This window comes from Motacilla alba, chromosome 6 (genome assembly GCF_015832195.1).
Source record: "Motacilla alba alba isolate MOTALB_02 chromosome 6, Motacilla_alba_V1.0_pri, whole genome shotgun sequence".
NCBI classification, from domain to species: Eukaryota; Metazoa; Chordata; class Aves; order Passeriformes; family Motacillidae; genus Motacilla; species Motacilla alba.
In genome coordinates, this window is record NC_052021.1 from 9,341,758 (window position 1) to 9,369,397 (window position 27,640).

General features: G+C 37.7%; 1 protein-coding gene across 10 annotated transcripts in view; it reads left to right on the forward strand.

Annotated features, from left to right (window-relative positions):
• The window catches only part of LDB3 (LIM domain binding 3), a 116,393-nt gene extending 88,915 nt beyond the window's left edge, over positions 1-27,478 (forward strand). For 4 of the 10 annotated variants that reach the window (XM_038141087.1, XM_038141086.1, XM_038141094.1 and 1 more), the window contains 8 exons: positions 2,443-2,550; positions 6,337-6,384; positions 9,070-9,197; positions 14,513-14,813; positions 16,033-16,213; positions 18,393-18,513; positions 19,816-19,931; positions 21,128-27,478. In XM_038141087.1, coding sequence (XP_037997015.1) covers positions 2,443-2,550; positions 6,337-6,384; positions 9,070-9,197; positions 14,513-14,813; positions 16,033-16,213; positions 18,393-18,513; positions 19,816-19,931; positions 21,128-21,217 — 1,093 coding nt within the window. In that variant the 3' untranslated portion in view covers positions 21,218-27,478. Of the gene's footprint in view, positions 1-656; positions 819-2,442; positions 2,551-6,336; positions 6,385-9,069; positions 9,198-14,512; positions 14,814-16,032; positions 16,214-18,392; positions 18,514-19,815; positions 19,932-21,127 lie in introns of all 10 variants that reach the window. The other 6 variants (XM_038141088.1, XM_038141092.1, XM_038141097.1 and 3 more) reach the window with 5 other exon arrangements.
• The last annotated feature ends 162 nt before the right edge of the window (positions 27,479-27,640 follow it).

Genomic DNA, 27,640 nt, shown 5'->3' on the forward strand with positions numbered 1-27,640 from the left:
TGATAGGAGTAATTTGTAAGAACACAGAGATGTGACAGTATGATTATGACATAGGTCTAAACAAGTAGATGTTGTGTTTCTAGGCCACTGCTCATGGACAAGACAACTATGTACAGTGATGCCCTGATTAAAAAAACAAAAAAACCCAAAAAAACCCTGCTAACTTTGCTCCATTTGTCCGTCTGGAAGAGATGAGTAATTCTCAATTTTGAGAGAGGTGATGGAAGATATTAATAGTTCAACAGGTTGCTTGAATAGTCACAGGATACATGACTAGATTATTGTAATTCATTTCAGTATAGTTGGTGGAATTTATACAAGCTCACAAGTCTGTGACAGGCTCTTCACAGCCATTTTAGTCCTGGGTGCCACATTTCCTACCACCGGCATCAGTGGGAGCAGGACTGAAGTGCTGTTTAACACCTGGGGTAAATTTCAGTCAAGCAGGATCAACACTGCATTGCAGTCTGAACTGCACAAGGAAAAAGGCTGAACAAATGTCTTTTTATCTTTGCATAATTGTGCTTTTCCCTCAGTAACCCAGCCAGCTACTATGTTTGCAGCTGCAGGTTCAAACATAGTAGGTTTTATGCTCTCCATGTAAATGCACGCCTTCTTAAGATGCTTCTTGTTTTATTTAATTTAACTCTAATTAGTACCCCTGTTGAGCATGCCCCGGTGGCTCCCAGTTCTGCTGCTCCTGCACCACATGCTTCAGCACCTCAGCCTGCTACTGCTGCTCCAAACACAGCCAGCCCGATGGCAGCACCAGCCACCACCTCAGTAGTGCAAGAGTCTTTCTCATCCTCCTTCCAAAGGTAATGCTCCATTGCTTTATACCCCTCTGGCTTTGGAACTGCTGCATACACATTCTTAGCTTAAGAATGTAGTATGAAAAGCTGTAACCTGGTTTATATGCTTTTATATATTTTTGGGGGGGATGGGGTTTTATGTGGGGTTTTTTTTCAATTTTGTGATATGTTGTTCATGTTTGCGTAGAATTTGCACAATAAAACCGCCCTAAAAACAACTTCATTTTCAGAAAGCAAGTCTGGGCTTAAAATTAGAAATGTTTTTACACCACTTATAACAAAACCAAAACAACTCCTCATCTTAGTTGCAGTGTATGAAGATTCTTTTAATAGTGTTTCTGCAGTAGGACAAGAAATGGAAAATCAGAAAATGTCATTTACTTACATGACTGAGCTTACTGTGTCACAGCAGATATCAGTAAAACATGGTGGACACCTGATGATTGACTTGCTCTGTAAGTTAAATCAATTCATTTCTATTAGATTTATCTGATCTTTTTTTCCTAATGAGAATTAGCCTTTGAGCTGAAGTAAGTTTCAAGGAGATGCATTCCTAACACTTGCAGCACACTGGGAGTTACAGTTGTATATTAAAAACTGTCAGACAGCTTGTGAGGAAATGTGTGGGATTTCTACAGCTGTCACTTACATGACAGTAATTTTGGAGATAGTGAGTTTTTTGGTACATAATATTCTTTTATCTTTGGGGTTTGCTACATGAATATTCTGAAAAGATGTCTGTTTTAGCGTGCTTTTAAAATCCAAGCAAAAACACACTTCCAGTAATATAAACCACTTATAACTGAGACCTCAGAGGTATCATATTTTAGGTATGTATAAATGGAATTGGAAATGTTCTCTTGGCTCTACTTCTTAATTAGTTTTTCCTAGTTTATGTATATATACCAACTAATTCATTTCTTATTTTAGTCAGTTTTTACCTAGCCATGACCTACCAGAATGCAGTGGTTTTATTCCACACAGCAAAGGAGGTTTGAATAAGGTCTTATGCTCAAATTCAGAACTGCCCTGAGAGGCACTTCAACATAAAATTATGATAAGGTTTAAATAATTTTTATCCCTCAGTTGAAATCATAGCATGAAGAAAACGTATTACCTAGTATCTTCTCCAGACCAACAAAAAAAAAAAAAAAAAAAAAAAAAAAAAAAAAAAAAAAACCAAAAAAACAAACAAAAAAAACCCAACCCTTTGCTAAACTAATCATTCCAATTACTTCTGGTTTTGCTAGGACAATCTTCTGTCTGGGACTGTTTGCATAGGGAAATGTTTATCTTGTATTTAGACTCAAACATCTTCAGATCTTTCAGATAAAAGCATGTATCATTGACAAAAGTCCTGTCCTGTAATATTTTCTGTCTCAGTTGTTGATAGAGTCTGGTTTTAAAATGTTTCCATAATGTGTGCATTTTGCCTTGTGTTCTGTAGGAATGTGCTTGGTTGTGCTATTCTGTAAGTCTGCAGATGTGTGCTACAGAAAACCTGTTCCTGGTAACTATGCAGCAGTCTTCCTGTATCTGAATCCTGCCAGAGCCTGGTTCTGATGCCATGATTTGTGCCCCTGTTAAATAATTTTGTTCATGCTTTATTGCTTTTATGTGTCTTCTGCAGAGTTCTTGCAGCCCCCAGCTCTCTTTCCCAGCCTAAGTCTTTCCATGGGCCCAAGAACATGTCATTAGCAGCTTCCACTATTTCATCTGCTATCTCATCTCAGTCTAGGTATATCTGTAAAGCTCTCTTCTTTTAATTTGTTTTGATTTTGTATTATGCTCTCTGACATGAGGTTTTCAGTTTCTGAAGGGATTGAATTGGAGAGAAAAAGCACAATGTGTTTAAAAGAACAGCCTCTTCCTTATCTTCTGCATGACAACCCAGCTAGGAAACAGCTACGTTTTAGATGTAGGATATGTGACCACAAGGTCCTCTTGGAGCAGAGGTGTTTCACTTGGTTGGTTTGTGCTGCTTTTGCCATCCTGAAATGAAAATATTTGTCTAGAGACACTGGGTGAGAATGATGGACCTTTTTTTTTTTTTTCTTGGTGAAAACACAGGATCACAGGAATCTTTTATCACTAGAAAGAGAGAATGCTGCTGTACTGCCTCACTTCCAAGCCTTTTCGCTGCTTTCATAACACTTTGACAACTAACAGAGAAAAGCAGGGGATTTTAAGACTCTTTTGAACACAATTAGAACAGTTTTAAGAAATAATAAAAAACTAAATCAGCAATACATTTGAGATTATAATTATCCATGTGTGTCTTATCTTTATATAAAAAAAATTGTTAGGAATGACCCAAAGGTGATGTTTGAAATTGACAAAGGGCACAAGTTTGAAGGTTTGAGTATGATGAAGGCAAGAAGTATAATGGTCTTTCTCAAGAAAATCACAGAACAGTTAAGTGCTTGGCACAGGAACTGTTTAATAGCAGTTTGGTTGGCTTCACATCACTGAAACCAATGCAGAAATGAAATAGCTACAGAACAAAACATCAGAAGAGTTTTCAGTTTTAGGATGTGAACATGTCTGTTTCCAGCCATGGGACTTACACAGGGGAAGTAATCCCAGTATGGAACTGATAAAACATAAGGAATAAAACTGACTGCTGATGAGTGGAAGTACACCAATTGTAACTTTAGTTTCAAGAAGCCCCTTCTATTCAGGTAAGGTTCCTTGCTTTTCAAGCAATAATAACTGTGCATATTTGAGTTTGATTCAACACTAGCATGCAAAAGCTATTATTTCTCCTGAGCTACAGAAAATACTTGATTTTAGGGATTCTTTCAGCTGGAGATTGAAATCAGTCAGAAGATGAAATTAAATGGAAGACTGCTCAATTAAATGGTGACTACTCTGTCCAGACAGTGCACATCTATTCATGTTTCACCACTCTACATCTTAGGATCCATCTAAATCTTTCCTAAGAGCTTGTTTTCATTCCTTCCTTGGAAATCATGGAAGTCATAGAATGGATTGGGCTGGGAGGGATCTTAAAGATCATCTAGTTCCATGGGCAGGGACAAGTTAAGCAACAATTATGCATATTTTACATATAAACAGCTAATAGATTAGTAGAAAGATAACCAGTACTTGCTGACACTACTTGCATGTCTTTCTTAGAGCTAATGAAATACTATTTTTTGATTGAGCTTTTTTTCATTTCCCTCAAATTTTAAATGCATTTAATGGGAGAGGGGAAGCAGTGTGAGACCCCCGAAACCATATTAACTCCTTTGTAGTTATGGACTAATCAGCGTGAAACATGGACTAATCAGTGTGAAACAAAATTAATGAGGATAAAAAGATGACATTGAGATATTGAGGCATTTGAATTGAAAGTAAATTAGTAAATTAGATTGTCATGGACCATTGCTGCTTTTCCTGCCCCTTTGAAAGGAAGTGACTTGTCTGGGGAGGCTGTGCCTCCACTCTTGGACATTTTCAAGACATCACTGGCTAAAACATGGAGCAACCTGGTCTGACCTCAGAGCTGGCCTTGCTTTCAGCAGGTTAGATCAGATTCTTCCTGAGGCCTCTTTCAACCTCAGCAAGTCTGTGAATCTATGAAAAACATCTGTCCATTTCTAAAATAAATGCTCTAATCAGACTCCTAAAACCTCTTGCTGGCACCTGGCCACATTTAAAAGATCTACAGCATATCAACTTTATACACTACACTGCTGCTTTGCCAGTGGATGGCACATGGGCAATGCTGTCATCTGCTTCCCCGTCACCAACAGGCAAATGTTACTGTCTTGGCACATAAGGGCAAATCAGAGACTTGTAGGACCTGTAAAAATTTGGTTCCCTGATAATCAAGTACAAGAAGTGAACTCTGCTTGGTTGGTTGGTTTTGGATGGCTGTCTTGCAGCTGGAATAGGTTCTTTATCTTGGTGCATTTCTTCCATGTTTGTTGTAAAAAGTGTTGTGTATTATAGCTAGTGTATTGAAATGAAAGGGACTAAAAATTACTTCTAAATTGATTTATAATTCAAATTTTTGATCATCTGGTAGCTTTCATTTAGAAATCATGCAATGCTTTAGCATGCCAAAAGACAGACCTAAAAATCCAGTTTTATCTTGACATATACCAGAGGAGTATTGAGCATTGAATATAATTTTATTTCAAAAAAGAATATGGCTGACCTTAATTACACCACTGTTTTACAGGATGGGGATGTCCTAGGTAGATGAGGCTGAGATTTTATCACCATTATTCCAGTGTTTGGTGTTTTTTTCCCTTTTAGATGCTTTAAAAGCATCCACCAAGAAAAGGCAGGAGGATTTCTTGATCAATATCCTTAACTATTTAAATCTGATTTTAAACTTTAGTAGATCCTGTTCTTTTGTGAGCATATGCATAACACTTAACATGAGTAAAATCTTGATCATGTTCCTGAAGAGGAGTGTTTGAAGTAAATCACTAATCTTTAACAGACTGTATTACTCTTTTACATCTGCAGTGAAATCTGACTTACTGTTATCTGTTCCACTTACATTCTTACTTAAAAGAAGCAAGGACAGCAGGAGAGTGTTGAATAAGCTTGAAGCTCTTCAGGGATGGGTCATTCCATCCAGAGGGTTAAAGCAGGGTGCCCCATGCAACAGCACTCTGGGAATACAAAACCAGGAGAAACAATGGAAAGAGTTACAATTATGGTTCTAAAAGCCAAGTGTAGCTTCTGATCTGGAGATTTTAATCCAAGCACTGTGTCCATGGTAAAGAGACGAAAAAAAATCTTCTCCAGAAGTGAGGAAAATAACTGGCATAAGGCAGACTCCTGGTGTTTCTGGGAAATGTGGACTGTGCCCCTGTGGGATGGGATTGATGCTCTGTAGCCCTGCACTGCCCTGCAGACACGAGCTCTGTTCATTCTGAATCCTCTTGTTTCTCAGATCATACGTTGTGCAGGCTTTCAAGTACTTCCAGTATTTGCATAAATGACTCATTTATTTTCTGAAATTACACTGTTTCCCCAAGGAAAAAAAAAATCTACCTGTTTACCTAAGACTGTAGTAATAGAAAGGTTCTGCAAGACAAAAGTTGAACATGGTGGGTGGATGTTTCTGCTTCAACTGTGCCAGTCTGTCCTTTCCATGGGGTTGTCCAAGCTGCCTCACAGGCTGGGGCACTTCCCTGATCTTTGGCCTTTGGTTCATTCAAGGTTTGCTTTTCAGATTTGATGCAATGTAAACTTATGACACTGAGAAAAATCCCTTGTATTTTTTTTCTGCTAATAAAAATAATTGGAGTTTCACAATGAAATAACAAGATCAGATAAGTGTGACTTATTGACCTATGTTACCACTCTTCAGGTTTCACTGTGATTCGTATTTTAAATAAGAAAACAAAACGTAATGTAATACTCATATGATTATAAATATGTACATGTTGTTTACTTCAGCATTTAAGTGCCCTTCTTACTCATAGGAAATTCATGGTAGGGCAAGATATCCCAATCTTTTGTGTATATTTTTTCAAATACCACTTTTGTCTCATTTTAGTTTCAACCGGCATTCTTCCACCTCCATCAGCTACCAGTCAAAGCAGAGGTATAAAACTGTTTTGTGCAGCTATTCTACCTTAAAAGCACTTAACAAGCCAGTTTATTGCTACTAGTAGGCATCTAGTGAAGCGTTAACATAAAAATTATCTGCTTAGAAATATTTACTCTTTCTTTTTCTGACAACTAATAGTTTTCAGAGCCAGTATTTAATTTGCTGCCTGTCACGTGCCATTGACTGCTACAGATAAATTCAGTGAGGTTGCTTTCACTGCTTTTTGAGATGCCAGTGCTTCTTGATCCATTAAAGCATCTTTGGTGCTTACAACATCTTTTTATTCTTTCTTAATTTCCTTCTTTCTTGTTTCTTTTCTTTTTTGGTTCTTTTAATCACATGCCTTTTCTTCAGCAGAAATTCTGATAAATCTTTTCTTTCACTAAACCCTTAATGATGTAATATAACACTTTATTCCTCTTCGATAAGCTTTCTTATCTTTCTTACTGTATTTAATATGCATCATACACATGTAAAAGGGTTAAAAGGATTCAGTACTACTTTTAATTTTGCTTTGATTTTGATACTATGAATGGGGGGGGTATTATTTTGGGGTTTTTTTTCAGCTTCATTTCCCTGAAAACGAGGAAATCTGTGGTATGGTTTTACTATGGTATTATATTTGGGAAACACTTGAATTTTGAATAACCATTTTTCTTCACAACAGTTTAAGTATTACTAATCTGCTTCAGAACTTCTTTATTTATTTTGTGCATTAAGAGAGATTCAAATTAGTCTTTCTAACCATTGGATCTGTGCACCTGGGAGTAGACTTTCCTGACTGGATGACATTTTCAGATTCAGGCTGTGTGACACATCATTTCATCATTTTAAAGTCTTTTAACCCACATTGTAAATATTGGGCACTGAGCAGTGTAGTTTACCCTAAGTATCAGATTTTAAAACAAGGACGAGTCTTTAGGTGTGTTTAGCTGGTGACATTTCGGAAGCTGTGGGTGAAGTCAGAGTGCCACAGTGTCCATGTCCCTGTGCTATGACAGGAGCAGTAGCCTCTGTCCCGTGATCCCAAGCAAAGTGTCTTCTGAGGCACCACACAGGAGGTCTCATCAGGAAATAGACAGCAAGAATGGAACCCAGAAAGTTTGACAGTGCTTAGAACAGCTTTGGCAGTTACAAAAGCACAGCAGGGCTCACAACAGAATTTACAGTGAATACAAACCCACTAAAATAGTTTATCTTGGAGACTTGTGTTCACTCACGGTACAGTGGACCCAAATCCAGGCCTAAGCCCTGGACTAGGTACAGCAATAATTAGCTATAGCCATTGTAGCAATAGCTAAGTTTCTAGGTCTTGCTACATAGACAAAATAAATTAGCCTGAGGCAGCAATGCTATGCAAACTAAATCTATAGTAGAAACACTGTCAGAGCAACAAAAAACTACATTGAGGACAGGTTTATTTTGTTCAAAATTAAAAATTGAAAGTTTCCATTCCTCAGAATGTTTCTTGCCTGTACTGGAAGAAATCTGCTGGGTTTGCCATGTGAGATTATAATGTATTTTCTCCAGATGACATCTGTTTCCACTGTTAAAGAAAGTAAAGTCAAGCTGGACCAATAGTCTGGGAAAGATGGATGCTTCTTTTCATATGCTGACAAATATTTTCCTGTAGACAAACCCGCTTTGGAAATAACTCATTAGCTGTCAGCACAAATAGATAGGGATCTAGTTCATAGAGGGAGTGACACTGAAGGGAAAAAACAAGCAAAACTGTTTTCAGGGTGAGTAAGAAGGATGTTCTGTAGTGAATAGGTTTTTCTTACTGCACACATCTCGTTATCTGTTGCTTCCCTTCTCTGTACTTCTTTGTTCTCTCTTGCTTGCTTTGACTGTGATGCTCTTTTAGCAGTCTGTGAAGCACAGGCACTACAAACAGAATCACCCCAAGTAACTGGCAGATAGAAGAGGCATATTTTTTAATCTGTTACTGTAATCAAACTGAGAATCACCATCAAAGCCATAAGATAGAGAAAAACTGTTTCTTACTGATGTTTGGAATCCAGAGCAAATGTTTTTATTCTAGGACTGCAAGGAAGTGCATCATAATGTTGCATATCATGTGGGGTTTTTATCTGAAGGATGAATCTGAACAATAGGAAAATTAATGTAAATGTTTCAGTGTAAATAGGGAAAAGAGTTAGTTTCCAAAAAATTTTTAAAGATCAATATTTTTGAAAAGAGTATAACAGTATATAAATACTAATTAGCATTTAATTAATAGCAGTAATAGCAATAATTGTGCTGAGCAAGTATATTTTTAAGTCCAGATATGACCCACTGATTTATCTTAGACAAGACCAGGCCTTTTTGTTTGCAGAGGAACAGAAAACACAAACTTCATATGCAGTTTTGTAAAGTCTGATCCCTTGTTAAACTGAGTTTCAAATTAATCATATTCCCTCAGCAAGCTGTTTTCTGTGATGACAACAACAGCAAACTTGCCATTACTTAAAATCCTTATTTGACTAATTTTTCTTTCCAAAGAATTGTCCAAGCCTTCCTTAGCAATGACAAAGACTGATGAATCTCCCAGCATTCTCTCTGTAGTTCTCACAGACAGTTCCTCTTGGAGTGCTCTGGATGCTGCCAGATCTGTTACTTCATGATCAGTAGCTTTTTCTGTTTATAAAGTTGTTCACACCTACATTTTGCTTTTAGAAACACAACCCAGTCATATACACCAATGCCAGTTTCTGGAGGCTACGGTGAAAGTCCTGCTCCTTCTGCTGCTTCAAAAATGAGAGTTGTTACTACTGCCAGCATAAAGCCCTCTGTCTACCAGCCAGGTAAGGAGCCTTCAAAGTACTGAAAAGATTCAGAAAAAAATGCTCACACATTTCTTTTGGAAAAAGAAAATGTAGAAAGCACACATTTTGTACACAGATATACCAGAAAGTATTTATACATGTGGGTCTAAATGTTGCTAGTTTTGCCTCAGATTATCCGAAGATTGAGGATTATGTTGTATTTGTATTCTACTTCAGAGTTAAAATGTGAAACAAACAGAGGGTAAAATAAAAGCAAGGGAAATGACTAATAACAAATGTGTAGCCTGATTTTTCAGAAGAAATAAATTTGAAAAATAACACAGTGTATCCAATTAGGAGCCCAGTGGCACTACAGAATTGAGAAAATGGCTAAAAAAAGAATGCGCAGTTCAGGAGGGAGGTAAAATAGGTGAAGTTTGCTTGAGTAGGATATATTTGCAAAATAGGTAAAACCATAAATTGAATTCCTCAAACTTAGGCTATTTGAAATAAAGAATGAGGTATTTAAGCACCTCATAATGCTATACCATTTCCCAGAGACAGTAAGTTAAGGAATATATTTGGTTATTCATTCATTTGGAAAATATGCTCCTTGATATTATTTTAATTCCCTTGGTATTAATATGTTACAAATGGACTGAGCTTCTAAAACCATTGATGACCAAAATGTGAACCTTCAAACTGAGTCAATTAAATGAGTCACCAATATAAATCTAAAGGCAGTTCTGTTTCAAATTAAGGTTTTTCTGATCTTAGCAAGAGAATTAAAAAGTTGATTTATATCTTCACAGTCAAATAAACATGGAAAGGCCAACAATTGTTACAGTCTTAAACTCTGTCTTCTGTAATGTTCTGTTTCTGGATTTACTAAAATTAAAGAAATGTAGGAATTTTAGTTAGACATAAAGCAGACAGACAAATCAATTGACCTTTATATTTGAGACATAAAGGTAGAAAAAGTCAAGTCAGAACTCTCATGAGCTATTTAAGGGTCTCAAAGTAAATAAACATTCAGCTCCTCCTTACTTGCTTTTGGTTAAGTGCACCAGTGTATACCATGTTCTCACTCAAGGCAAATGCTATTATTTTTGACTTGAAGAGATGATGACAGCAGATTTATTTCTATAATGCAGAAGAGAGCAAACTCTGGCAAGTCAAAAGATCTCCTAAATAACACTGACTGATGTTAAGCCCTGTGCTCATTTGGGGAAGTATAAACTCAAGTTCAATATACAAACCTGCCACAGAAATACATCTGCAGCTATTTCCAATTATTGGCTGGATCTGGTAAAGTCAAAGCTGGCTGTTGAATTCTACTTGGAATAAGAGGAAAGGCTTTTGTTTTCTCCTGGGTTGGGCATCTTCTTTGCACTTCCTTACATTGCTGGTGTTCCTTTGCAATTCCTTATGTTGCTGCTTTTGAGCCTCGTTGCCTCTCAATAAAGACTTAAATAGTTGGCAGAGAAAGAAATAGTCCTCATGTACTGTTTAGGAGTTTGAAATATCCAGTAAGGGATTCTAAAATGCCTTCATAATTGAACCCTGAAGTGACTCAGGTACAAGAGAGGTTCCAGGCTGAGACTTCAAGGAGGATGTTTGGTTCTTGTTTTGGTACTATATGAAGTGTTGTATATTTGATGTAGCAGCACTTCAGAGTGGTTTTGGAGCATGAGCTGTCCTCAGAGACAGTTGCAGAGCAAATGGGAAATTGCCACTTGGGAAGAAATAGAGGAAATAGCATTTCCTGTCACAGATGGGAGAATCAATAGTACTTAGAAACAAACCACCAAGACAGTTAGAAAACTTCCTCATCCAACTTTGTCAATGACTGGCTTCCCTTGGAAATGTGGGACAGCAACTTCCAGATTAAAACACAAGTCAACAGGCTCATATATTCAATATAGAGACTCCTGAATCAGTCACTGAGAGGATTTATGAGGCTATTTTAATGTCAGATTGAAAATAAAACCCAAATGAACTGAAACAAGTCTCAAAATGAAACTGCATTGTTGAGTATCTTGCTCAGATGGGATTTATCAGGCAGTCTGCACTTTCCCTAATCTAATTTAGGTGAGAAATTTTCTGCTGCTGAAGATCTTTAATTTTTTCCAGTAGAGAAAGCTGGGAACTCTGAAATCTTTTCCTTAAATTTCACAACCCATGTTTTAAAGGCTTCTCTTCTGAGCAAGGCCCACTAGATGGCAGAAGATACCTGGGTATTCCTCTGCCATAGGCATTCCCAGACCAGCACAGCCTTTCATGGATCCCAAAATCCGGCTCCACTTCTGTACCCCGAAGTAACACGATGCCTAAATGAAAGAAAGCAGATCTTTCCTTTTAAATCCCTACGTCCAACTTGTGTATGCAAAACTGGTCAAGCATAAAGGCCTGATCTGCTCTTTGAGGAACTGGTAGAGAGATTCCCACAGTTCTTAATGAACTTTATATTGAATCCTAAGCACCTTCAATACTAAACCAGCAGCTTCCACACCATTATTTCATTTTTAGTGCCCATAAATAGGAATATGTTTCCCTATAAAACATCATCTGTTTTGTCTGTCATCTACTCTGTATATGGGAAAACTTTGGGATTCAAGGATGTGGCCACTAAGTGCAGAACAAGCCATATCATATTGTGTTTATTAATTTGTTACTGATAATAATAAAGAGTAACACTTAGTCATCTACTAACAAAGGGGAAAAAAAAGAAAAAAATGTTCTCACAGTGCAAGTCTGTGACCAAAGCATTTGGGACTCTATAAATCTTTGCTTTACTACGTGGGTCTTGGTAATGTGCCTTTTTGTCTGGAGAGAAAAGAGCCATAGGCCATAAATGAAGAGCTGAGGGGGAGAATTCCAACTTCCCCAGAAGCAAGGAATTGGCTTGTTCCTACTCCTGTTAAGAGAGACCTCCTCTCCTGCCATTCTCTCAGAACAACAATAATGCCATTCATTCTTTCCTATTCTAAGAGAACATGAGGGCTGAGAGAAACAAGGTGATAGAGGCTAAGTTGCTGAATTATTTGAAGTATTCATTTTTTTAACAGTTAATGTTCAACTCATAGAAAATTGAGAATATATTCTCTGATATACTGAATCTTAGTACTTTTTTAGTAGCTAACAACCCCTTTTTTCTCCTGATTGGTGTTAGAAGACTTTTTGAAATACATAAATGTTCAAATTGAATATGTATGGCAGTAGCTACAAGACAAAAGAATTGTTCATATAAGCTTAGGGATGTACTTGTAAGAAAATAAGATAATTCCCTTTTAATAACAATTGCTAAAATCTCAGAGTCAGTGAAATCTTTCTTATATGTTGCAGTGATACTGTTTTGAAGCAATAGTAATTGCAGCTTGTTCACAGGAGGAAAATGTAATAAATCAGGCCAGTAAAATTAAATTTTAACCGCTGAAAAGAGAACTCGGAGCAGATGCAAACATCCAGCATTTATCATTTTGCAGTAAATCCTCTGGTACTTCCTTTTAGTAGCTGGAAAAAAAACCTGTTTTGTTGTTTTATTTTACTTTCCTTTTTTCTTTTTCTTTATTTTACTGCAGCAAATAGAAAAGAAAGAGTGAAAAGAAATAGAAGGTAGAGAGAATGTAGTGTAGTGAGCTGAAGTCACCTTGTTTAATTAGCCTCACAGGTGGGAGCCTTATGAACTCATCAATTAGAGATGAAATATTAACTTCTAATTTTGCCTATCTTAATACCATTATACATAAATAGCAAGAGCCTCAGGATCTAAAGAGATTGCATATAAACTCTGTTCTGAAATCTTTAAATACTGTTTACCATTTCCAAGTTAAAAAAAATGAAGAAGCCTCAAGCTAAGGTGGGATACAGTTTTATGAAGCAGAAACGTTGCTGATGCTGTACCATAAGAAATTTTTATCAAGCAAATGCACTAGATTCAACTCTGACCTCCATAAAAAGATCCCAAGGGTGATCACAGTGCATTGATATCTATGCAATTTAAGCACTTGCAAATTGCCAATAATCAGTGTAAGTTATTATGTGGCAGGGTGTGGCCTGAAGAAGCAGCGTTAAGTTGAACATAAACTTCTCACCACTTAATTATTCAGAAAGATCCATGTTACTTTCAGAGCCCTCTTGGTTGAAATACCTTTCTACCTGCAAGCCCCTTAAACCTATACATGTTGTATTTGGTTGTGATTTTCTTGGTGCTGGGATCTACTGTGTGGAATGTTTGCCCAGACTGCTGGAGAACTGGCTTCTGTTCCCAAGCCTGTGCTCTCTCATTTGGGCAAAACACTTCAGCTCTCCAAGCTTCTTTTCAATCATTTGCTTTGTTTTCCTTGCAAAGGGAAACTGCTTTTAGTGCTCCTGTACTTGGCAAAGTGAGGCTGTTTCTTGGGCAGTAACTTCAGTTCTACATAATGCAAGATCTGGCATTTTGAAAGGAGCAGGATAATGGGAAAACTTGTCAGTATGTGCAGGCCCTGGCTCCTGCTTATTTTAATGTGATAAAACTCCACCCAAGATTAGAGCCTGGTGCACACAAACACAGAGACAGACTGCACTGAAGGTTTTATGTGCTAGTCAAAGGGTGGAAGAGAGAAAGGATAATATTCTGTTTTACACACAGGAACTGAAGCGCAGACACTCTTTGCTTTGCTCAAAGTTATACAGGAAGTTTGTGGCAGAGCCAAGAACTGAACTGAGATCAGTCATAACCACAAGTCTGGCCTTCTTCTAAGTGCTGTTGGCTTTATCTTGCTGGTCATGTGAGCTGAATTGGCTTCCTCAGTATTGCTTCCAGTGCTCTCTGTTTTCCCTGTGGGAGCCTGTTTTTCTTCAAAAATCTAGGAATAAACCTCCAAAGGATAACAGTGACATCTGTAGAACATCTTGTATTTTAATTAATATAATGAAATCAAAAGTTAAGCATAACTTACTGAAATTCTGGGGAATTATATCTAAAACTTTACTATATTATTTGGCTTTTATATTTTTAACCTGTCTTAAACAGAGTATATGGCAATCTTTGACATTATCACAGAATTGTCATATCCATTCCTTCAAGAAAAGGAAGAGATGATCTTGACATTGGTCTCCATAAAATCTGTAAAAGCCAGTAGGCAATGATTTCTGTCATGCATGGGTATTAGAAGTCAGTGATAGTGCTGATACCTTTGGCTTCAGCCCAGAACAAATGAGCAACAATGGGACAGGCCATAATGAGCTATCACCTGAAGCTTTTATCGTACGTGTGTCGTGGAGTACCCTTTGGTAAATGTTGCTGTATTGACAGTAGAAGAAAAAGACTTTAAAATCTTTCTTGGTTTCTTTTGGAATACTTAAAACAGCTCCAGCACCAGTTCATTCCTACACCCCTGCCAACACGGAGCCTGCGAGTCGCCCTCCCTGGGTAACAGATGACTCCTTTTCCCAGAAATTTGCACCTGGAAAATCCACCACCACCGTCACAAAGCACATCCTACCAAGGGGTGCTCCAGTGCTATCCCCTGCCACCATTTCTGCTTACCCGTCTCCAGTTTCAACTCCTTCCCAGCCCCCTGCATTAGCCCGGGGAACAGTTCAGAGGGCGGAGCGTTTTCCAGCCAGCAGCCGAACTCCTCTCTGCGGGCACTGTAACAGCATCATTCGGTAAGGTCGTGGGCCTTTGAAGAGGGATGAAGCAGGAAAAAAAAGTATCAGAGAGACTGGTTATTGTACATTAATATACAGTTCCAGAGCCTAAGACTCTGTTAAATTACCCAGCAGGGATGTCTGTTGTCTGCTTCATTAATTTAACATTTCCAGAGCTCATTTTGTTGTTGTGTGGTTCACTTTTTATCACTGCAGTGTTATACATGCTAATTGTTTGGTTCTTGGATGCTGCAGCAAATCCCTGCTTGATTCTAAACAGGTTTCTGGTCCTAAGGTAACCCTTTGAAGGAGGTTTGTGCAACTTCATTGGGAGAGTTAGGGGGCTGGGAGCAGAGGGGGGGATTGTGGAGAGAAAAGGAACAAGGCATCATTTTGGAACAGCAGCCAAATGTAATTGTTGCTTTTGTGTCTGGAGAAAGATAATGCCTACACTCTATTACCAATGATTCATAGCATGCCTCTCCCTTCTCTCCCAATTCATTCTGCTGGACCAGTGCCTACTGCTAGCCTGTGCACTGCTATCCAACTTTAAGTAATCCATGTTTAATGACAGTCCTCCCCACTAAAAGGAGCTAGTTTGGTGGTGTGGAACTGTTGATTATTGCCCTTCATATATTCTGGAATGGAAATATTCCAGTAATAATCATTATATCTAACTACAATCACCAGAGTCAATCACCAAAATGAATTTAACGTGTCTTCCACATAACAAAACAGCAAGTTGTCACCTGATAGTCTGACATTTCTAGAACATGCTGCACGCAGTGCTGTCAGACAGAAAGAAGGTAGGAGACTTTAGGAGGTGTTGTGAGGTGTGGGTGTGTAAAGATGGAAATTTGCCTGGCATTTCATGCTTTCAAATAGTAGCATTGTCTTCTGTTGCCTTTGGCCTTTTCCTCTTGTCTTAGCATCTGCTTACAAAGACCACTTACAGGTATGCAGATATGAAAACAATTGATTTTTCCAACAGTTGTCTGTAAATGCAGTGTGTGAGATCAAACAATAATGAAATGTTTTAACCAGTGTGTTTTGAGTAATGGTCTTGAAAAGGCCACTTCTATTCAGATTATTTAAATATGCACGTCATGGTTCAAGTAGCTTCTTACATGTGTACAAGGTGTCTGAGAAAGTGGGTTTGCAATCAGGGTCATTCAACCTTTTTTCACAATACAAGTAAGATTAAACAAGATTACAAATAAATGATTATTGTTTCCAGAGGTCCTTTCCTGGTAGCCATGGGTCGCTCTTGGCACCCAGAAGAATTCAACTGTGCTTACTGCAAGACATCCCTGGCTGATATGTGCTTTGTGGAGGAGCAGAACAGTGTGTACTGTGAGCGCTGCTATGAACAGTTCTTTGCACCGACCTGTGCCAGATGCCACACTAAGATTATGGGGGTAAGAGAACAACATTAACCCTTTCTGCAACTGCCTGGATCCCTGAAGTAGTGAAATAGTTTAGACTGCAAGCAGTAAATGTAGATGTTTTATTATTTTGTCCTTTTAAGACTTACTTACCAGCTTGTTGAATATTTCAGAATGAGAATCATATTATTTTATAATATTTTTTATCCATCGGAAGTCTTGGATATTTCTGTACCTTATTGAGCTCATAGATGGAATATGTTATCCAATATGCATCTCACTGAGTGTAAAATAAGTAACACTTTCTGGATAGTTTTTTTGCTGTCTGATACACATTATGTTACTTTTATCTCTCTTCTTTATAGTAAGAGACTTGAACTGGGTTTTTGTTTCTTACATAGGATTTAGTCAAAATTTCAGTAGAGAAATCAGTGATGTTGGGAAGAGGCCCAATGCTCTTGTTGCACCTGTTAGCTAGTAGCACAGCTGTTGAAGAATTCTGCTGGTTTCTTATAGTTAAGAAAATACAGAATAAATACAAAGATCTGAATTCCACAAAGCCAAAAATACATGCCACTTTTGTCTTAAAGGACTAATTTACAAGTAAATGTACAATTTAATTTGGTCTCCACATACCTCAGATGGTGGTGAGGTTGGAATACCATCAATAATTTTAGCAGGGTATTTATGCGTGCAGTTGTAGTGAATGTGTGACTCAGATGAAGAAGCAAGGAGTCCCCGACTGGTTTCTCACTGCTTAGCTGTCACCTTTTGACATCTGTCTAAATGTTGGCATTACAGATGCTCTTCTCTGCAACTGCCAGTTAGGGGTGGCAGCATCAGACATCGACGGTGAAGCTCTGGCTCCAACCAAGTCTTGTTTGCTACTGCGGCAGAAGGAGTAATTTATAGCAGAGTGCTGACTTAACCTACCTAATGAATGCTGGCACAAATCAGTTTCCCATTATGGATTTTCATCAGGAAAATAGCAAAGATGCCAGCTGCCTCTATTTATATTAATAAGATTTCTCAAGCTATTTTTGCTTCTTACCTCACTGAGGTTCATAAATGGATCCAAACCTATTTATCAGCAATAGTTGTTTTGCAAACAGTAACAGAAGTTAATGAATCTCAAATGGTGATTTTCTAATGAGATATATGGCAAATCTAAATTAGACTATTTTGTCTATTCACTGGATTGAAAGCATGGAAGAGGACTTCAATCCATTTTCTCATAATCAGTGGACATTAAAAACGATCCTTAAAAGAGAATCAGAGTCTATGTGTATAATTGGAAGCAACGTAAAATAGGATCTAGATTCTCAGCTGGTATAAATCAATGCTGTTTCACTGAAGTTAACAAAGTTAATTTACAGCAGTTATGCAGCTGGCCCTTTGAAATCTGGGCTGTTGGACAGAGAGGCACTGTCCAACATCATCCTAGCTACACGTAAGGTTGACAAATTAGCAGGTAACTGTGCATCAGAGCCAAGTACAGCAGCTTTTGGACTTGGAAGACTTCTGTATGACAAAAGAATGGAGCAGTAATAGAGATTTCTCCATACTGGACAGAAGTAAGAAGCTGATAAAATCTAGATGTACTCAGTTGAGGAGAACATCAGTTGCACAGAATTGGGGGTTTTTGTGATAAACACATGCCTTAGGAAGAGACATGCAGACTCATTTTAAAAGAACCTTTCCTTTTTTTTTAATTTTTACATTAATTTGGGAATTTTTCTTGTAAAAAGCATAAAGAAACTACTATACAATCTAGATTATTTTGAAACAACAGACTTACACCACTTACTCCTCATCTTAGAAAATTACTCTGAAATTTATTTAACAAATCATACTCTTGCATTGAAGAGTTCATAGTGGTTGTGTCAAAACAAAAGAGAAAATAATCAGAATCTTTGTGCAGAATCCCTCCTGCAACAGCGGCTGGGCATGTTGATACAAACTGCTGGCTGAACCATGTTGTTTCACTTTGGCAAATACATTGTTCTAGAAGGCTTGCAGTCCTGTTTCCTCTTTGTTTCCAGAAGGAGCCAAATTTCTGTCATAATTCTTTCTTTTGAGGAGGGGAACTGGCTGATACAGAAGGGAAGAATTTAGAGCATCTCTGCTTTGTGTTTGTTCTCCAGGAGGAAGTTGCAGGGCTGGCTATTCTGCTGGAGATTTTTGTTTGTTTGTTTGTTTGTTTGTTTTACAGGAAGTGATGCATGCCCTAAGACAGACTTGGCACACAAGTTGCTTTGTCTGTGCTGCTTGTAAGAAGCCATTTGGGAATAGCCTGTTCCACATGGAGGACGGGGAGCCTTACTGTGAGAAAGGTATGGCAGTCTGGACAGTTCTGCACAGTAATTGGGTGCTTCGTGTTCATGGAAACAATGTAAGAATAAAGCAGCTGGTGAACAAAATATTATCACTTCCCCATCCAGCATGGATTTTGTTTCCACTCTCCACATATACAAGTATTTGTGTCTGTATTCTTCTCCAGTTTATATGAGAGAATGGCAGAGCACTGGTCTTAGCCTCAATGTCCACAATGCCTGCCTTCACTTCTCTCCCTTCCCTACACATTTTCCCCTGTTCCACTCCCCTCCTTGGTAGAGTCTGCTCACCAGAAATGAAAAATTAGTCTTCTAGGGCTGTCCACAATCCTTCTGAGCTGCTGGAGCTGTGACCTCTGATGCAGTTGCCTCACACTAGAATTGTTCAACCAACGCTTATGAAGAGATAGGTCTGCACAGATGTGCAGCACATGCTGGTGCAGATTTTGCTTCCTGGCTGCTGCAACAAACAAACTGCTTCTTGCCAGCTAAGAAAGGAAAAGGCCATGTTTTCCCAAAATGGTACTTGCCATGCAAATGAGTTGCCTGACATAGTCAGGAAGGAGGTTAAGGTTTCAGTGGTATTCCCTCTGTATTCCCCTTGTGCATTCAGTGAGCTCCTAGCCTACTTCTCTCTGGAGATTTCTTTCTTATGGTTATGCAATTCAAATTTTACAAGTCAGAGTAGCTTATTAGTGAAGAGAAAAAAACATACAGCATGACTGACTGGGTACCTACACTTTAAAAGTGGAGGTTTTGTCAGAACATCAAATAACTCTCATGGATTCCATATACCTTTGGAATTTCCACTAATATTTTTCAATGTCAAACCTTTTCAAATCACACTTGATAAAGTGAAGATGTATTAATCAGCCAGTATGGGGTTTCCATAATGTTCTCTCTTTATGCAAAAAGAACATTAATACAGGCATGGAAATTTGTAACATTCCCTCGTCATTACATTCTTTTGTACAACCATATTTTTCCTATGAATAAATTCCACATATATTAAAGCTAATTTGAAAGTATTGTGAGCAACACAACTTCAAATTCCATGGATTTTTTGTATGTCTTCTACATTTGTGATGATAAATGTCATACTAATGGGGGGTTCTGGACTGAGTTTGTATTTAAATAATGAAAGAAAAGAAGCATATTTCAGTAGGAATGTTTCAGTAAATGTAGTAGGAAACTGAGCAAAAACAATCAAAACATTAATTGTCTGGAAAGGTTCTATTTCTTTTGGACTTAATATGATTATGTTGAGAGTTTGTTCTAAGTTTGCTTTTTGTTTTATTTTAGATTACATTGCTTTGTTCAGCACAAAATGTCATGGCTGTGATTATCCTGTTGAAGCTGGAGATAAATTCATTGAAGCCCTTGGACACACTTGGCATGACACCTGCTTCATTTGTGCTGTAGGTTCTACATCAAATACTGTCTCATTCCTTTACACTCCTAAATTGTGTAGTAACATCAGAAAACCTGAAAGCAGTAATAACTAACATATGCTTAAGGACACAGAGGGATGAAATTTCATTTTTTACTTCCATTTGGAGAAGGGTGGAGTAATTTTCCTTCTCCTCCATAACTTTTACTAGAATTATGGAATTTGACCATCTTAAGTGAGTGTTTTCTAATAAAACATCCAGTTTTAGATAGTACATACAGCAGTACAAACCACTATTGCTGTTATTCTTTCCAGTGTTTGCCAAATAAAGATAGAGCAAGACTGAAAATAAATTAACACCATACTGAACAGTATAACCATAATCTTACTTACAAAGCAGTGAAGTTTGTATTTCCATGCTGAATGCTTGTTGAAACTTGCAAAAAGAAGTCTGTTTAGAGAGCATGAATAGTAATTAGCATAGAAGTTGGTCAAACTCATCAATCTGTGGTGTGCACATAGCTCTGGAGAGTGGCCATATTCCCACACTCTGCACACAAAGCAGAAAAATCCATATGATAAACAGTACTTTCATCTGGTTCTAATACCACTGAGCAGCTCTGCAACATATTATTCCTAAAGTAATAATATCTAGAATCTCTAATTAGCTAAAAATAGTATGTTGGCCACTCCAAACTGACAGCGACAATTTCTAATGTTTGTTTAAGTCTAAAATTTAGGTAGACTAGTAGAAAGTATAGAAATGTTTATAAATATCTGAAGCTAAACTAGGTTTGCAAAAAAGTGTTTTGTGAAAACTGAAGTCTTTTGGAAATTCTAACACAGAAAGGAATACTAAGCAAGTTTCCTTCACAAGCCAACACTTGTGTTAATCACTTACAAATATTGATTACTTAAAGACACTTTCTCTGAATAGTTCATGTTATTTTTTGCTCGTTCATTTGCCTTAGCTGCCCCATTTTCTGCGGAAATGATAGTTTTGTTATGTGTTGTTAATATGCAATTCTCACAGTGGGGGTCTTTTTAAAGACCTAACTTGATTTCTTTCAGTGGGTTAAATCAATAGCAAATCAATACATGACTCCTAAAGACTACCACAGAAATGCATGGGCAGAAGAGCAATACAGTTGAAACTGATAGTCACATCTTTCTCCCTTTTCTTTTTCCTTAATTATTCCTGATTGCATTTATTATTCATTTTAGGTATGCCATGTGAATTTGGAAGGTCAGCCATTCTACTCCAAGAAGGACAAGCCCCTGTGCAAGAAGCATGCCCATGCCATCAATGTTTAAAAGGAGAGTTGGTAGTCAGTAATGCTGGGGTAAAACAGATGACTAACTGGGCAATCATAAAGCTGATAACCATGGCTAGCACTTCTCTCGGTAAAAGCTAGATGTTGGTACTTCTCAAGTTTAACTTTATCCTCTTTCATAAATGCAGAACGTTCTTTTTGTGAAGTTCATACAAAAACCTATTGAATGAGCAGTCCAAACCAAATGAACTCATGAACTAGTCCATTATTATAGCAACGGTTGGGAGAAAATTTGAAATTAACTAAAAACCTTATTATAAAAAGTAATGTGCAAATACAGTTTCAAGTTAACTACCCATAGCAGTTTTACTGCTTAGACCACACACTGGTGTTTAAAAACAACTGGAAAAATACTTCTGTATTAAGTCATTTTCTTTCACAGCAAGAATGAGTAAGTGCCATATGTACAGTCATCTGTAGAACCAAAGGCCGTAGCTTTCAAAGGGAAATAAATAGATTAGGGCTTCCTCTAGGAAAAGTGAGTGCTGTTCCATTATGTTGTGGTGCTACCTCATAGCATCAGATATTTTAGATTCTTTCCAAATAACAAGTCTGCCTTGAATCCATATGTAGCTAGGAAGCCTAGGTGACAAACCATAACAGTTTCAAAATAAAATGGCTGGGTCAGCCTTGCTAGTGCACTTGGCTTCTATGTGCACAGTAGATAATTCACTTTCAAATTGTAATGGAAAAGGACAACTGGCTTTCTCCAAATTGCTCTTACATTGAATGGAATAGAGCTCACTAGAAAGGCCAGCTTTTAATTCAAAACCAGTTTTCCTTTCCTCCTGCGGAAAAAAAAAGAGATTCAATCTTGCTTTGGTTTCTAATTCCCACTGATATCAGAGGGAGGTAGGAACCTACATCTGGACCTTCACACGAGTGAACACAGAAGAAAAACATCCATCTAGCACAGCTAAGTTGTGGGAGACAGCTTGCAAAAATTCCTCCTCTATCCCACATAATTGGGAAAAAGGCTTTTTTTTTTCCTATAGTGAATGAATGTGTATCAAAAATCCATAAGGCAGCAGGCACATACTCTTTATTCCTTTCCTTACTTTAAATGCAGCACATCATGAATTGTAGCAGTATTTCTATTGGAAAACAGTAGCTATGTTCCAGCAATTAGGATAACCATACAGTCATCTGTTCTAAAAACCATATAGACATCTATCCTAATAGCTTGAGAACAACTTTCAAGCTGTTCAGACAGTTATTCATAAAATTCTTTTTTTCAAATAAGCAATACCTATAGTACTGATAATACTTTTGAATGTTTGAATATCAGTGACTTTTATATGGGAGACAGCAGTTCTGTCTGATGGAGTTAAGATGGAAAGTCTGATCACCATTCAAGCTTTATTAACTCATTTAAGTGAGAATTATGATGTGTGTGTTGACAGCTTGCAGTACTGACAGTTTGAATTAGTACTTCTGAGGCTGAGGATGCTTTCTGTGGGCCACATGCTGGTGCCATCTGCACCTATTTTACCTTGTATTCTGAGTAGCAAAAAATTACATAATATTGTCTGTCTTGTCCCTCCCATGGGTAATGCCTATTTCATTTGTGTGTCTTTTAAGGGATGAAAAACTATCTAAAGCTTGGGGAGGAATAAATGAAATTTGGAGTTCTAGAATAAGAGTTAAGTTTGCTGCAGGCAGTCTGCATCTTGGACAAAACCAACAACCTGAACTGCCTGTGGCAGTTTTGACATGTATGACCTGTATTTATTCAGTAGGTATCTTAGTTTTCACTGATCTTAGCAGTGATCTGATCTGAGTTGCTACAGGGTCAGATTTTTGTATGCATGAATTATTCTAAAACACTAGTACATTATATGCAAAGCCTTTTGTTTTTGTTTGTTTGTTTGTTTTGGACTTTTTTTCTGTAAGCTAGCAAATTTTCTGTTTTCAGTCGGTGCTGGGCTGGTGTGAATATGGTCCCATAGATTACAAAATCCAAAGATCTGGCTCATAATATTCTCCAGAAGAATAAATCATAATTATGGAAGTTAAATATTTTTTCCACTCCTATTTGACTTCATTAAATACATATTCACAACAGTGAGAAAATTCTACATTTCCTTTTCATTTCTCAGTGCCATTCAACAAAATGTTTATTATTATCTGTTATTTGAGAGAATTCACATCAGCATACTCTATAGTGAGACTGCATGGAAGATACTCTTTAGGCAGATTTGTGTCAGTGTTGGCCACTGAGTGGGACTAATCTCTGTCTGCGACATCAGAATAGGGACTCAGGCTCCGCTCCGTGGGAAGGGCTTGAGATGGATGCCTCAGGAGAACTTCACGAGGTCTTTCCCCTCTGATCTGCACGCGTTTATGTGCGTGTGCCTCATTCTCCCCTCCACCTTCCCCCTCAATGTCCCTATAAGCTTCCTCTTCTCCGGCACCACGGAGGATGAATCATTTTCGGACCTGGCCAGAGGCGCCGGGCTGCAGCTCAGGGGGTGCAGCCAGCGCAGGGCTGCGCTTCCTCACGGGCCTGCGTGGGCAGCGGGAAACCGGGCAGGGGACGGGACCTGGCATCGCAGAGCGGGCACCCCAGGCTGCCAGAATGCCGGGGCTCTGCAGGCCCCTGCTTGAGTGGGGAAAGATGGGGCGCTGAGGAGATGGGGAGCCCTTCCTGAGGCTGGGGTTGGAGCAGGGAATAGCCAGGTAAGGGCAGCTCCACCACGCTGGCATGTCGGAGAGGAGGGTGAGGCAGGAGAGGCTGGGTGGGGGCAGCCAGGATCACTACAGTCAGGGAGCGGGCTTCAAGTAAGAAATGAGGGTACAAGTAGCTCCAGAGAGAGATGGTTTGGATACGTACAGAAGGGTGAGCAAGGATCAATCTGGTACATCTGAAGTCTGGACTGCAGGAAAGGGAACGCAGTGTGTGTGAGCAGAGCTGAGCTTGCTTGCAGGTTGGCAGCAGCGAAAGTGCAGCAGCACAGACTTCATTGGGAGCTGTACTGGCTTGAGAGAGTCCTGAAAAATTCCTTGGGCAGAGAACCTGCACTGTAGCACATGCCCTGACTCCAGCTGGTGTCTGAGCAAGTGAGATTAAAGCTAGTTTACATATCACTCCATGAGGTACAGCGATATCTCTGAATGAAGAACAGAGATACCCTGAGGATTATCATGTAATAAAAATTTCCTGTTATGACTTGTGCTGCTTCATAATGTGGTCCAAAAATAGGGAATCCACGTACCCGCCCTTGATATCTATATTAAGATATAATTTTTGCACATATCTGAACCAGAAATTTGTGAATAATAATGTAGCATTTTAACTTTCACAGGGGTAGAATACCACATAACTGCTGATGCTCTTCTGCTACATCACCTTTGTGATATGGAGAGGGTAAAATGCATATACATATATATATATGTATATAAAATAATGTATATCTCTAAAATTCAAAATACGGCCTTTTAACTATCACGGAAAATAATGTTATACAAAAATATGCAAGATGAATAATGTGTACTTGATTATGTTTTATGTCTTGTAAGAGATGCCTGAGATAAGTCCTAAGTTCTTCTGAATATTTCTTTTTATTCTAATTAATGTGAGGTTTTACCCAATAAAGCTAAGATACTGTACCTCTGAATGATCAATTAAAAATATCAGTCTTTTGTCTAACTAAAAAGTGTTCAATAACTTTTCAGTCAAAGGATTCAAAAGCTTTTTTTAATGCTTTTCTCTCTTTTGATGTTCTTTTTGCAGAACAGGGCAAATTAAATGTTTCCAAATGCAGCTACTTTTGTTATCTGGACAAAAAAAAAAAACAGTCTTAGGACTTTTTTCATTAGTTTTCACTATATTGGATTCACACATTATACAGTTCTCAATTCTAAAATCAATTCAAAACAAGGAAAAATATTTTTCCATTGGTCCTTCAGGGGTCAGTACTTTGGGTGAAATGTTTTGCTGAAGATTACTTGTATTTATGTTTAATAATGTGAATGTCCACAGCACTGAACACATTCATTAGTGTCTAATGCTGGGTACGCTAATGTTTTTTTGCAATACTCATCTCCTGGTAGTGGATATTAATTTGTTTCGTATTTATAAACATCAGAATTTGAAACTGAGTGATTTATTGTCTGCAGTGATCATATATTAGAAGTCTAGGTTTTATAATATTTTGACATGTTGACTTGATGCCACAAGTGCCCTTGCTTTTAGATAGATATTTTTTCCTGAGTTCCTAATTGTTTCAGAACAGAATGTCTGGTGGTTTATGAGATGCGAGTAATTACTTTGCATGGATTATCTGTGCCAACATGAATAAAACAATCTAGTAATAAAAGCAGTGTGCAAAAACAGTTAAAGCTTTATGATTTGGGTATATTTATTAATATGCCGTGTGAACAGCTGACAGCTTTCAGCCATGTAATGTCAGTAAGAAAGCATACACAAGCTTGTACTCTCTACTTCAGGCCTGAAAATAAAAATTAAAACCATTGGTTTCAACTTTATTGTATATCAGTCTTGAATATTTTATTGACCAAATAATGCTGTTTGAAACAAATATTAGTATGCTTAAAAGATGCAGTCTGCTAACAGTACATGTTGTAACTCAGCAAGACCTGGATAGTCCCAGACCTTATTGTGCCAACAAATACTGTTTACAGTAACTTTGTAAGGAGTGGGCAAATGCTGTCTTCAGTTACATCTGCAAACAAAGTTTGACTGCATAAATTCAGGAAGGAGTTCTACTGTTTCTTAGCAAAAGTTACTTAAGATACACAAAGTGTTTTGAACAACCTCATTGAGCTCTAGTGCCAAGAAATATGTACAAATGAAAGGATGACTTCATATAACAATGTGTCTTACAAAAACAGCCATTTTGTGCATTCCTGTTGCACACCCCTCAGAAATGCAGGCATTTTAGAGATAGAACTAAGTATATTAAACTTAATTAAGAAGTTAGATGATAAATGAACAGACTTGGATTTAGATGCCATTACCAAGTACAGCATCAGGAATCACAACTTCGTGCATTTTTGATTTTATTTCCCAGCCCCAATTTCTGTTTACAATGTGCATAAGAAATGCAATTGAAAAGAATGCCCAGAATGTATGCAGTATTTTGTCAGATCAAAATTGCTGGTTTTCAGATTGTCTGTTCTGATCTTTAACCTTTGCACAAGACAGTGCTTCCTAAGCTGTGCACTGTGATCCCTGGGGAGTTCAGTTGTTGGAACTGGAAGCAATAGAGGCATAAGCAGAGCACCATGCCAGCTGACAGGGTGGAAAAGGGGAATAGAGCAAAGTTCATTAGGGAAGGACATAGTGCAAAATGTGTGACAAATGTTGCATGAAGGGATTCCTAACAGTGATTATTAAAGAGAGATTATCGCTCTGAAGAAATGGAGATTTCAAAAGTATAGGCTTTGGCATTGTTTCCCCCTCCCACCCCAATCATGCATCTTGAATTCAAACAGTTTCTGTTGATTAAGAAAGGAAGGAATGTGTGAATAAGATTGCTGAGACCATTATTGAATACACAATGAAACGCTTTGTTCTCCCAGGCAAATCAGAGTTATGGATGAGATTCAGACTATATTCAGGCATAAATTCTGTGCTGTGAGCCTATGAAATATGCCCTTGGATAGCTGTTAAAATACATTTGTTCCTCCTCTTAGGAAGATTACATCAAAAGAAAACAGTAACAAATGTGTGTTGTACTAATAAGGCCTGTCAGGCTGAGTCACGAGAATTTTCTCTGTAATAAAGACAAGAAGGAATTTTTTTAAACAAAGCTAAACTTTTGAACAAAACATTTTTCCTTTAAAAGTTTCCAGATTATAACTGTTAGGGAATAATAAATTAGTATGCATAAAGTATCGTTAATAAATCTGCCTCTACTACAAAAGTATTTTCTAACCTTACTACTTTAGAAATCAGATTATTTTCACTAATGACAAAGATGTTATGGAAATTCTTCTGCTTCTGCTTAGTTTTACTGTGCATAGTGTCTCTGAAAAAGAGTTGAAACTTATTTTTCTTTCAATTAGAAGATATAGGTAAAAATACAACCTTGAACTGAATGAAGCTGATGATTCTTCCAGTGCTTGTGGAATGAATGCTGCTTGCTGCACTAAAGCCAGAAAACTTGCTGTTCTAGATTGTTTTATTCTCATGGTGCATTAAAGAGGGTGTTTTGGATTTTTAGTAGGTTTAATAAATATCTATAGCTTTAATTAAAGATTTCATTTCAAAACAAAAGAATGATTTACAGTGTTTAAATTATTTTAAGATCTAATCATATGTAGACAGGAAAATAATGCTGGGATCGAGGTTTAGTTTCATTTAAAGAAATCCTCGTGCTGACTAATGCAAGCATTCCTTTATGCATGTATGGGACATATATATGTGGATTAAAACACT